Genomic DNA, 13,993 nt, shown 5'->3' on the forward strand with positions numbered 1-13,993 from the left:
GTGCAACAAAACTTTCTGCATGCAGCTAATCCCCAGCTTCCCCTTATGCTTACCTGAGCCCGATCTCAATCCAGCAATGTGCACGAGAGCAGTAGTTCTCTCCCTCCTCATTGCCATTGGCTCCTGCTGCTGTCAGTCAAAGCCAGTGAGGAGGGAGCAGGGGGTGGGGCTGAGTCATGCTCTGTTTGTCAATGGATATACAGAGCGGGGCTTGTGAACCATCACGTACAAGTGACCCCAGAGCAAGCAGTTTGCTACAGTGGCGATTAGCAGAGGGAGTAGCCAGGAGTACCAGTGGGGGACCCGAGAAGAGGGGATTAGGACAATGGTAATATATACATGGTAAATATACAATGTTTGTTATTATACTAAAAAAATATGCTGCAAGCAGTGTTACAAGGCACATACACAACCATAAAAAACATAGCTACAGGCAATGCCACAACCACTGTTATAAAGCCACACATATAGCCTTAAATTAGAAGTCAATCCTAAAACTAAAATCACTGCATTTTTCAGATATCCACAATCTAACACTAACCTATCTAGCCCTGTAAAGAAAAAAATCAGTATACATACCTTTTCTGCAGCCGCTCCGACCCTATCCCATGCTGAGCTGTCAGCCTCGGCTTCGATGTGGAGGCGGGTGCAGAGGACACGTCCGACAATGGAAGCCCCCTAGTAAGTCTATGGGTAATGTCAATCCCCATCCATTTAACAGCTGTTGTAGGCTGTGTCCTCTGCAGAGCTTCTGCCGCTTGAGATAGGGTTGGATCGGCTTTAGAAAAGGTATGTACACTGATTTCACCTTTATAGGGTTAGATAGGTTAGTCTTAGAATGTGGATGTCTGTAGACACAGGGATTTTAGTTTTAGGGTGGACTTACACTTTAACAAGCACTGTTACAACCACATATACTGCCCATCTACACAGAATATCACTACAGAAACAGATTTGAGCCTTCCTTTTTTTTAGTCCCAAAATACCTGTTGCATTAATAACTAAGATTGATTTGACTTCTTCCTGTAAAAGTATCCTCTCATGTTCAACCCCACAATGCCCAATTTGGTCAAGTTCAATCCCATAACTTTCACTGCTTTTACATGACAATACATCTTTCTTGAATATGATTAATACATCTTGTCAAACCTATTCCAGTTTAAATTGATCTCAAATGTTCTTGACGCCTTCAACATTCCAATAGATTTACCAACCTAGTAATAGTTACACGGCACATCAGTCAATAAACCACATATCTTGTGCAACAATTAATCAATTCCTTAATATAATATATATATCCACCGAACTTCACCTTATTTACTTTCATCATATGGGGGCATAGAATGGAGGACAAACAACAATAATTCCCTTTAGGGGGCATGTCCAAGTATTTTCAGGTTTAATTTCAGTTCTAACCAAATAGTCCCTCGTTATCTTACACTTCCTAAATGTGACCACTGGACATTTTTCTGTTCTGCCCTTTATTACACCATTCTACTGAACTATATGCCGCTTTATTTAAGTTTTTTCTGCCATTGGAGAGAACCCAAAAGAAAAGAAAATCTGATTTTGTGTGAAAAAAAGTTAAAGTGGTATTAAAGGTTCAGCATTTTTTTTAAATAACAAACATGTTCAATTTCCCTGTTCTATGCAATGTTTTTGCACAGAGCAGCCCCATCCTCCTCTTTTTGGACCCTCCGCTGGCGCTTCTGGATCCTCCCTCTTAATCAGTGCCCCCAATAGCAAGCCGCTTGCTATGGAGGCACTGCTGCCTGCTTACTCTCAAAGCCCTGCTCTATACGTCCATAGAACACTTAGAGCTGTGGCTCAGCTCCACCCCCCTCCCTCTCTCCTCATTGGTTCACTGGCTATGACTGACAACAGTGGGGGCCAATGGCTAGAAGAGAGGGAGTATCCTTATATCATTTTCATTCATCACACAGTTTTTTAAGTGATGTTCAGGGATCATAAAGTATTCTGCTCTATTTCTAAAAAAGGCCTTCACAAATACAGAGCTCTCTATTTATATCAAAAGAAGCTTTCTTAGCATTACTTGATATTCTTGCCTACACTAGTTCCTCATTAAATAGCAGAGATAAGCAAGGAACATGCACACTTATTGTGCAGAGATGCTGAGGATACCTTCATTCACTAAAACACTGAGAAACATTTCCTATCCATCTATAACTTCTTCACATTTTCTTTTCAGTATCCTTTCAGACACTTCACATAAGATGGGTCAAATACAAGAATTGGTTTTCAGGCTACTTGAACTGATTCAAAATGCCAGTTAATTTCTTTCCCTACACTGATGCATTTCTTTTGAGATATAGACTGATGACTGATGTAAAGGGTCCTATGTCCTCTACAAAAAAAATGTGTAATATGCTATAGATAATAGACATCCAGTAAATAATAATGAAGATTATACAACATGTTGGTATGTTGGTTTAGATCGGGAACGGTAAAGTTTTTTTTTTTTCTTTATTCCAAAGAAATTAAGCATGTTTGCAAATATGACCTTTTAGCTTTCTTTTTGTTTTGGATGCACTAAGGTAACCTTAAAAAAGACCTGTATGGTTTTTACTGCTATCCAGACATCCATTATAAAGATTTACCTTCACTTATGTTGGATTCAGAGTTGGGTTGATTTGCTAAAACCGGAGAGTGCAAAATCTGGTGCATCCGTGCATGGTAGCGTAGCCAATCAGCTTCTAACTTCAGCCTATATAATTGAACTTTGACAATAAAACCTGGAAGCTGATTGTTTTCTATGCAGAGCTGCAATCCTGCAAATCCTCCTCCCTCTCCTCAACCAAAAGGACCTTCTTCACCCCTATCCCCACACCTACAGAACTCCCATCACTAGCAAAAATCTTACACTCATCCAGCAAATTGTCAACCATGAAAACAAAAACCTCCCTCCCCAATCAGCAAAAATCACCTCCCCCTAGTAAAATCCTCTAACCAGAAAAACTCACCTTCCACAGAAAAACCTCCATCAGTAAAAATCTCCTCTCCACAGCAAATCTGCCTTCTCCATCAGCACACATCAAACACACAAAAGCACTCACTACCAAAAAAACCCTAAACTTACCTTGGCCCTGCCTTGCTTTTTTATCTGAGATCTGACAGGACTGCTGGAGGTGGTCTTGTAGAGAGATGGGAAATGCAACAATGTGTGCCTGGCAGGGGATGCAGTCCTAGAACACCATTTAGTTGCATAATTACATAGTTATTAAGGTTGAATAAAGAACAAGTTCATCCAGTTCAACCTGTGTGGGTGTGTGTTCATGTTGATAATCAGTTCCCATATCCCTGTATATTGTGTTCACTTAGATGCACATCCAAGAGTTTTTTTTTAACTCACCCCAAAGCACCTTGTCCCCAATAACAAAAAGGAGGGGGGCTTAATGAGCTACAGCTCCATACAATATGTGTAATTTTTCATCTACCAGCAATGCATTTCTTTATTGGGTACTTGATGTGTGTTAGTGTGTGTGAGCATGAAGGCTTGAGCAGGGTGGTTGTAAATCTGTTACCAACAACGTTGTCAATTTTTACTATGAAATGATGAAGGTAATTTATGTATGATTATGTAATAAAAAAATTTGTACTTTTTCTTAAACCCACTTACTCCTCATTGATGAATCTCTTGAGGAGTTTTTACTCCTTTTATTATACCTTGTCCCCATGTTAATGAGGACAAGGGTCTCTTCCCCACAACCCTGGGCTGTGGTTGTGGGGGTCTGCAGGTAGAAGAATTATTGGAATCTGGAAAGCCCCCTTTAACAAGGGGGCCCCAGATCCTGACACTTCTATGTGAATGAGTATGGGATACCCCTACCCATTCACCAAAAAAAGTGTCAAAATAAATAAAAAGAGTAGACAGGTTTTTGAAAATTCCTTTATGAAAAAAGCAATGTCCCCAGATATAGATCTGCCACCTGCTGCCACCAACCCAAAAAAAGAAAAAGAAAATGCTCAGCTGACCATGACGGCTGACCTCCTACTGCTGGCTCCGCCTTTTGACAGTTCTTATATAGGTAAGTGGTGGAGCTTCTAATTTAAATGTGATTTGACTCATTTTTCTTTCTTTCATTTATTTTTGCTGCAGCATGTTCTATGCATGCTACAGATGCACCACTTTACAGGGAGACTAAGGGGACCCTCAGACACTATATTTAAAGGAATTTTACATTTTTATTTTTGCACTTTAGGCATCAATGCTCCTGAAAAAAAGATTGTTTTTAAAAAATTGTTTTGCATTAACCTCCCTGACAGTATTCCCGAGTGTGGCTCGGGGTTAAATTTCAGCACCATTAACGGTAACCCCGAGCCACACTCGGGATTACATTGCAGGATCCTGGTGCGGTGTTACTTACTTTGTCCCCAGGATCCTGCGATGTCCCCCTGCTGTCTGCAGTCTCTGTCCTCCTCCAAAGCCTCTCTGTGCCAGGCTCCGTTCCTTACAGTTCCATTACAGTACTGTATGAAATTATTTAACATCCCTTTTGTCTCCAGTGCTTTGTCCAATGCCCTGCATGCAGTTTTATATTATATATACTGTTCTTTCTGCCTGGAAACTGGAGATTGTCCATAGCAACCAAAAAGTGTCCCTTTACGTCAAAAGTGGCTTTAGACCAGTTAGAAAACAGCGATCGTAAATTAGAACACTTGCAGAATTGAGTGATAGTGAATCGTGGGGAAATTTATTTTATTATTATTATTATATTATTATTTTTTTTAATTATTTATATTTATTTATTGTATTATAATTTATGTTTTTGTGTTTCAAACTTCATCATACCTGGGATATCTACTAGACTCTTGGTGGACAGATTTAAGTGTGTTATTGTTAAGAATTATGCCCCGTACACACGGTCGGACATTAATCAGACATTCCAACAACAAAATCCTAGGATTTTTTCCCGACGGATGTTGGCTCAAACTTGTCTTGCATACACGCGGTCACACAAAGTTGTCGGAAAATCCGATCATTCTGAACGCGGTGACGTAAAACACGTACGTCGGGACTATTAACGGGGCAGTAGCCAATAGCTTTCATCTCTTTATTTATTCTGAGCATGCGTGGCACTTTGTGCGTCGGATTTGTGTACACACAATTGGAAATTCCGACAACGGATTTTGTTGCCGGAAAATTTTATAGCCTGCTCTCAAACTTTGTGTGTCGGAAAATCCGATGGAAAATGTGTGATGGAGCCTACACACGGTCGGAATTTCCGACAGCAAGGTCCTATCACACATTTTCCGTCGGAAAATCCGACCGTGTGTATGGGGCATTACAGACCTACAATATAAAATGCCAAATTTCCATGCAAAATAATTGTACCACTTTCAGCACCTAAAATTCAAAATAATCATACCACCAGGGAAGTTAATACATGTCCCCCAGGGCAGTACCCAGACCCTCATACCCCTTTTATGGCCAATTACTTGCATATAAGCCTTCAAAATGGGCACTTCTGATTTTTTTCTGTTCGGTTCCCAAAGACTCCAATGGTGTTCTCTGTTCAGGTTAGAACTTTTCCCCTGTTCAGGAGTTCTGCTGCAAACCAAACAAGGGTGTGTTCGGCCCATCTCTACTTAGCATACACTGTACAGCGCACAGTGCATTGCAGGGCGAACATCCTGCAAATTCAAGTGTTGGCTGATTGGGCGAGCAGGCGATGTTCAGCCCAAAATGTTCGCCCAACTCTACTCCAAATGTGGCTGGACCAGAGTTTTAAAAAGTGGCAGGATTTAGCTTCATCTCTGGAGTAAATTCCCTTTTTCACTTTTTCACATTTTTTTCACAATTACTGTACACACAGTTAGTTCCTCTACACCTTCTTTTATGTTGTTAGGAATGCATCCCTGGGGAGTGGAATGAATGAAAACCCAGCACCTGGAAATGAGGTAGCATAGTGATGTAATTCAAACATCACTGATACCCCCTACCCTTCAGCATTTCTGTCGGATTTCCCTGAAAGTGTCTAGAATATAAGCAAAAGCACAGCAGGGTAAGAGGAAAACAAATAATACAAAAGGGTTCTCTATTACAGCACTGATATCCTGAAGCTACCAGACTAGTCATTGGACCAAAGATGACTCAGTAGTAAAGATTTCCCTAACTGAATTATTTTATTGGATCTTATACACCAATATAGTACTAGGGTTTAATAAGCTAGACTTAAGGATTTTGTTAAACCTCTGTGGAACATTACTGCTTGAACCTAGAAGAAAGTGTCAAAGTAATACTAAAGTCTCTTTTTTTTTGTTTAAAATAACAAACATGTCATACTTATCTGTTCTGCGCAGTGGTTCTGCACAGGACAGCCCAGATCCTCCTGTTCTTGGGTCCCTCTTTATCACTCCTGGCCAGGCCGCAGCGCTGTGTGTGAATGGACACACAGAGCTGCGGCTTGGTTCGGGTTCCCCCATAGCAAGCTGCTTGCTGTAGGGGCACTCAACAGGAGGCTCACTGAATTGATTGACATCATTCTCTCACTGAATTAGATTGACAGAAGCTGGAGCCAATGGAGCTTCTCTGCTGTCTCTGCCAATGAAGAGGGAGAGTCCCAGACAGCTGAGTCTCTCATACAACATTGCTGGATCGAGATGGGCTCAGGTAAGTATTAGGAGGGCTGAGGGGGGCTGCTGCACAAGATAAAAAAAAACCTTCTGCCTTTACAACCACTTTAACCAGAAATGCTGGGCCTGAAAAATGAAAAATAAAAAAGTAACACTTTATTGCTTTAGAGTCAGATGATATAGCTCATTTTCACAAAAGTGCCATATGTTTATTTCCCATAGAACTTATTTGCTGATTTAACAAAATATTTTAAACTTATTCTTATTATTTAAACTTGAGACCTGAATCTCAAGTTTAAATAATAAGACTACGTATGTTGTGATGAATATCTGTACTTTTACAACCCTCTTGACCTTAGCCTCATCCCTTGCTATTATGCCTGATTCCAATAGCTAGTTATATCAAATATGCTTTACTTCTATTATTCCTTTAACATTGTGTAACCTTGTATCACCAGTCTCCGTTCTAACAGCTTGTTGTATGTACAGAATTCTTGGGTTTTGGTAATTGACACTTAGAAAAAGCTTCACTCAGTGTTATAATACTTACCACTTTCTTTTTTTTAGCTGGGAAACTCCCATTGGATTTAACAAAGACAGCGCATAGCTTCACATCTTCTGGATGAGTGCATTTGTCCTAAAAAAACAAAACATTTAATGCTGGAAGTGAAACGATCGACATATGATTGACTTCCCAAGTAGTAAAGTGGTTCTTTGAGAACTTCTTGTGCAGCTAAATTATTATTACTGCCTTAAATATCATCCAAGTAGGAGTCTACTGAGAAACATGTATTTATATACACAATTGTCTTGTGGGTGTGCATACTTTATTATTAATGGTAACTCACACATTATTAGTGACACTTTAAACAAAAGGTACACTGCTCAATCAATATTAACACACTCTAATGGTTGTGTAAGAAGAATGTGATTGGTTAGTAACTCAGAGAAGTATGCCTTTGTTAATTCAAGGAAAAGACATTATTTGTTTTTAGAGAATCCTAAAGGCAGAAAACGAATCCTGGAGGTTTTGCATAATCCCCTTACATTAAAGAAAACCTGTACTGAGCAAATAATGAAACTTCTATTCCTGAACTATTCTTTTGAAATAGCTAATTGTCATGTGTACACATTCTGGGTCATTAACATAAAGTAGATGAAAACACAAACTGATTGACATTTAGTATTCCTAAAGCCCAACTCAGGGTAAAAAAAAAGTTTTCCCATGAAGTGGAGCTGTGCCCGCGCTGTGCAGGTCAACTGTTCTAATTTGTCTAGGCCAGAGGTGAAAGGAAATTTACTTACCTAATCCTCTGATGCTCCCAGCTCAAGACCAATTTGGCACCCCCGCTCTCCAGCAGTCTTGAGTTTTGGACTGTTCCTAATGTCATCAAGCCCAGAGCAGGCTCTATAGACCAGGAACATTCCCACACAGTCTAGTCCATCACTAGACTGTGGGGGAAGCACCATTTTCTGGTATAACAAAGGAGTATAAACCATTTTCTGATGAGTATAAAATTTCTCCTCGCCCCTAAACAAAACAAGCAGTTGACCCGTGCAGTGCGAGCACAGCCCCACTGCATGTGGAAACTTTTTTTTTGCCCTGAGTTGGCCTTTAGGGATTATAAATCATATATGTTTGTCTTTGGATTTTTTTGATGGTTGTCGGTCATTATTTGAAGAAATAAATATATAAAAACTTTGTTGGATTACTCATGAAGGGATAACTTTCTTAGCAAATTAGGGTGAGCAAATAGGGACAAAATAGGGTGCGCTAAAATATCCAATACTCCAATATGTTGAGTCAAAATTATTTCTTAGTTTTGTATAGATTTGGGAAGGTTTAGAACCCCTGTCAAGTTTTTACTACTATCTGGGGCCCCATTTGAGATATTTCCTTCTTGTTCTGCTTACTTTTCTAATATATTTTATAAGACAGGAATTATCCAACAGCATCTCTGACAGAATTAAGAATTTTTTTTTTGTAGTAGAATAGGGGAAGGCAAGAATACCTGTTAGGTGGGATTAATTTGCCTAAAAAAATAGAATATATCTAAAGTTTTTTTTTTTTATTGGTGAGTAAAACCCTTGTAAGGTTTTTTGATTGCCTGTGTTCAATTGGGGAGATTTCCCTTCACTTTCTGTCCTGGAGACACAAGAGAAAAGGGGAAAAAAGATCTCTTCAAAGTGAGGAAAATCCCTTGTTAGACTGCTGCCTTAAAAACAGGTGTTCTCATTTAAGGCTGGGTTCACACTAGCTGCAGCCACGGCTCACAGCAGGGGGTTTGGTGAGTGTCTGTTCACTGTTTAAGGTGTGAATCAGATCCAAATTTTTTGCTGAATTTGCACCTGAAACAGACCAGAAGATGCACAGGACCCTTCTGCAGTTCGATGTTGTGCCTTCATTAAATGTAACCATATTGCTACACTTAGAGGCACCTCTCTTCTCTTTTATACTCTCTAGCTCCTGCTGGATTTTGCTTCTAATCCCCTTGTGGAGGCTTCCATTTGTGGATGGACATTTTATGGTTACACAACCTATCACATTGCTATAATCTTTTGAGTTTCCATTATTTCTTAAGGGGAAATTCGCTTTGATATACAAGCATGCTTCTGGAATGAATTTATGCTCACAATCCGAGGTTTTACTGTAGAAGAAAACTTACTGCATATACATACTGTATTGCACTTGACAATATATGCATTTATAGTGCCATAAAAGGAACATATTTAGATAGTTTATTCTTTAAATAGAGGCTGCATTGTGGAGCCTTCCCTGTCCTATTGAGTTTTCCCTGCTTAAACGGGTTGTAAAATCAGAAGGTTTTTTATCTTAATGCATTCTATGCATTAGGATAAAAAGCGTTATGTGTGCAGCAGCCCCCTAGGCCCCCCCTTAATACTTACATGAGCCCCCTCTCTGTCCAGCGATGTCCACAAGTGTTTTGGACATCTGAGACTCTCCCTCTTGATTGGCTGAGACACAGCAGTGGTGCCATTGGCTCCTACTGCTGTCAATAAAAGTCAGTCAGCCAATAAGGAGAAAGGTGGGGAGGGCCAGGTCATAGCTCTGTGTCTGAATGGACACAAGGAGCTGTGACTCGGCTCGGGTGCCCCCATAGCAAGCTGCCAGGAGAACAAAAGAGGGACCCAAGAACAGAAGGATCTGGGTTGCTCTGTGCAAAGCCACTGCACAGGGCAGGAAAGTATTTATATAGAAAAAAACACAAGACTTTACGATCACTTTAAGGCAGCAGAGAGAACTCCATTACTGGAGGAGAGCTGGTAATGTGACTTTAACAGGTCACATGACCAGGCTTTCCTTTCTGCTTTTGTTCTGTGCTCATCAATTTTTATCACAGCTATTGAAGCACAACACACATTTGTACAGCACACCCCATTCTTTATAAATGGCAGACCTGTGTTTTTTTTTTTTTGTTCAAATTGACCCCTTAAGAAAACCTGAAGACCTTCACAACTTACTTATATTGCTAAGAAGGGATAAATCTGCGGCGCTAATCTAAATACATAAATTCCTGAGACGCCAAGAATATAAAAACTAGTATGAAAGATGCCAATAAAAGACTCAAAAAATGACAGTGGTTCTAAAGTGCGTGGATAACTGATAATAGTATAGAAATAATGCTAAGTGCCAAAGCCAAATAAGGATATATAAAGCAACAATGATATATAACAAGCTCATCAAAGGAGCAAAGGATAACTAACCCCAGATGATAATGTTCACACACCTATAAACAAATGATATGGGGGGTAAAACTACGGCGCTTAAATCAATGGGTATATTCCTGGGATGCCAAAGGAAAAAAAACCATGGACACCAAAGGAATAGAAGCCTGTAAGAAGATGCAGGTAGCAATTCAAAGAAATTCCTATGATGCGTGAATAACTAATAATAACTTAAAAGGGATGAGCTATGTAACAAAGGAACTAATAACCCCACCAGGAAAAAGAAATTCCAAGTAAGGATCCAGTTCATGTAGATTAATATTCCACCATTTTTGTGCATCAAGAATCATAGCAAATCAATGTTGCATCAAAAGAGTGCAGCTAATTAAGGGAACTAAATAATTGACATCCAGATAATTGGTGACCTTTTTTCAGACCTAGATTAAAAAAAGCAATAAATAAAGCTCGTGACTCCAAAAACACAGTGTTCCTAAAAAATGTGTGCAAACAATAATTCGGTGCAGCATCCAAGGTGAAGACAAGTGAATGGATAAATAATTAAATAAATCGACTACGGTCCTAATAATTGAAACACAAATTTACATAAATTAATACTGTTTAAATAATCCATAAATCTTAAATAAATAAATCCATAAGTAAAAATAATTGAAAGCAATAACAATCTCTGAATTACACTCTATAAAAATACACTCTATAAATATAAATGTGCAATTGTTTGTGCAGCATCCAAAATTGATAAAAATAAATATAGGAATAAGTTTCCAGTTTGCAAAAAAAGTGTACCAAATCGGACAAATGTTTCTAACTAAGTAAACAATGTATCTTCCACAAAAAATTATATAAGTGAACAACTAATAACACACCAGCAAATAAAAAGACCAGTGTTCAGCATAAATGTCACACTAAATGTGATAAAAAAAGTGTCCCAAAGTGAATAAAAGTAGTTTCTAAACTAAAAAAAATATATTAGCAAAGCATCCCATTCATATCTCCTTCGTGATGAATCAAAGAAAAACTTTCACATATCCCCAGTGAAGAAAAACAGGTGTATAAAAAATAAACCGGTTCCCCCAGCCTCTCACCTCCCGGCTGAGCGATAACAGCCCAAAAATAGCCTCACGCAGTCTGTGCCTGCAGGTGGTTTTGAACGCTGTCAGCTCCCAACAGGATGATATCAGCCTTGGTGTATGTGATAAAGCGTCTCCCGATCTCCAAGTTTCTCAAGCAGTGTTCGCTCAAAAGAATAAGGGGAAGGATTCCATAGTGTAGTATGTAAATCATCGATTTTTTATTAAATAATTACCCACTTACATTCAAAAAATGACAGCATCAGCAAAAACTTTTTAAAACCGGCTCACTGACTCACCGATCCCGGCCGTGATCGGAAAGACAAGCAGCCAAGCAATACCGCCTCTCTTCTCCCTGACGCGTTGCGTGACTGTCACGTCACTTTCTCAAAACGATTCCCTTTGAGAAAGTGACGTGACAGTCACGCAACGCGTCAGGTAGAAGAGAGGCGGTATTGCTTGGCTGCTTGTCTTTCCGATCACGGCCGGGATCGGTGAGTCAGTGAGCCGGTTTTAAAAAGTTTTTGCTGATGCTGTCATTTTTTGAATGTAAGTGGGTAATTATTTAATAAAAAATCGATGATTTACATACTACACTATGGAATCCTTCCCCTTATTCTTTTGAGCGAACACTGCTTGAGAAACTTGGAGATCGGGAGACGCTTTATCACATACACCAAGGCTGATATCATCCTGTTGGGAGCTGACAGCGTTCAAAACCACCTGCAGGCACAGACTGCGTGAGGCTATTTTTGGGCTGTTATCGCTCAGCCGGGAGGTGAGAGGCTGGGGGAACCGGTTTATTTTTTATACACCTGTTTTTCTTCACTGGGGATATGTGAAAGTTTTTCTTTGATTCATCACGAAGGAGATATGAATGGGATGCTTTGCTAATATATTTTTTTAGTTTAGAAACTATTTTTATTCACTTTGGGACACTTTTTTTATCACATTTAGTGTGACATTTATGCTGAACACTGGTCTTTTTATTTGCTGGTGTGTTATTAGTTGTTCACTTATATAATTTTTTGTGGAAGATACATTGTTTACTTAGTTAGAAACATTTGTCCGATTTGGTACACTTTTTTTGCAAACTGGAAACTTATTCCTATATTTATTTTTATCAATTTTGGATGCTGCACAAACATTTGCACATTTATATTTATAGAGTGTATTTTTATAGAGTGTAATTCAGAGATTATTATTGCTTTCAATTATTTTTACTTATGGATTTATTTATTTAAGATTTATGGATTATTTAAACAGTATTAATTTATGTAAATTTGTGTTTCAATTATTAGGACCGTAGTCGATTTATTTAATTATTTATCCATTCACTTGTCTTCACCTTGGATGCTGCACCGAATTATTGTTTGCACACATTTTTTAGGAACACTGTGTTTTTGGAGTCACGAGCTTTATTTATTGCTTTTTTTAATCTAGGTCTGAAAAAAGGTCACCAATTATCTGGATGTCAATTATTTAGTTCCCTTAATTAGCTGCACTCTTTTGATGCAACATTGATTTGCTATGATTCTTGGTTGCACAAAAATGGTGGAATATTAATCTACATGAACTGGATCCTTACTTGGAATTTCTTTTTCCTGGTGGGGTTATTAGTTCCTTTGTTACATAGCTCATCCCTTTTAAGTTATTATTAGTTATTCACGCATCATAGGAATTTCTTTGAATTGCTACCTGCATCTTCTTACAGGCTTCTATTCCTTTGGTGTCCATGGTTTTTTTCCTTTGGCATCCCAGGAATATACCCATTGATTTAAGCGCCGTAGTTTTACCCCCCATATCATTTGTTTATAGGTGTGTGAACATTATCATCTGGGGTTAGTTATCCTTTGCTCCTTTGATGAGCTTGTTATATATCATTGTTGCTTTATATATCCTTATTTGGCTTTGGCACTTAGCATTATTTCTATACTATTATCAGTTATCCACGCACTTTAGAACCACTGTCATTTTTTGAGTCTTTTATTGGCATCTTTCATACTAGTTTTTATATTCTTGGCGTCTCAGGAATTTATGTATTTAGATTAGCGCCGCAGATTTATCCCTTCTTAGTAATTGTTTTTAGGTGTGTGAACACTATTATTTGTGGCCGCTATTCTTTTCTTATTTGACGTTTTTTAAGGTAATTTTTTATATTTTTTATATTTTTATTGTTGGATTATTTATTATTTTTTGGTGTGCGCACAAGTACTTATCACCATACTTTGATAACTTATTTATATTGTTGGAGCAGCTCAAGACATGTGTTGGTGGTAGGTATATTGAAAGGAATGAAACACAGAATTTAAATTTTCCCATTTTAGGTGAATGCATTTGAGGCAAAGAGGAAGATAAAATTAATGTGTTTATTGGTGGTGTTTAATTGTCCAATGCCTTTTGCATGGATCCTAATGCCGCGTACACACGGTCGGACTTTTCAGCTACAAAAGTCCGACAGCCTGTCCGACAGACTTCCGGCGGACTTTCGGCGGACTTGCGGCAGACTTTCTAACGAACGGACTTGCCTACACACGACCACACAAAAGTCCGATGGATTCGTACGTGATGACGTACAACGGACTAAAATAAGGAAGTTCATAGCCAGTAGCCAATAGCTGCCC

At 38.8% G+C, this 13,993-nt stretch overlaps 1 protein-coding gene across 3 annotated transcripts in view; it reads right to left on the reverse strand.

Moving 5' to 3' along the window:
- Positions 1–13,993, reverse strand: part of DRD2 (dopamine receptor D2) — a 794,711-nt gene that overhangs the window by 17,677 nt on the left and 763,041 nt on the right. For 2 of the 3 annotated variants that reach the window (XM_073603094.1, XM_073603095.1), the window contains exon 6: positions 7,145–7,231. The exons of the other annotated variant lie outside the window; for it this stretch is intronic. In XM_073603094.1, coding sequence (XP_073459195.1) covers positions 7,145–7,231 — 87 coding nt within the window. The remainder of the gene's footprint in view (positions 1–7,144; positions 7,232–13,993) is intronic. 3 annotated transcript variants of the gene reach the window in all.

This window comes from Aquarana catesbeiana, linkage group LG10 (genome assembly GCF_042186555.1).
Source record: "Aquarana catesbeiana isolate 2022-GZ linkage group LG10, ASM4218655v1, whole genome shotgun sequence".
NCBI classification, from domain to species: Eukaryota; Metazoa; Chordata; class Amphibia; order Anura; family Ranidae; genus Aquarana; species Aquarana catesbeiana.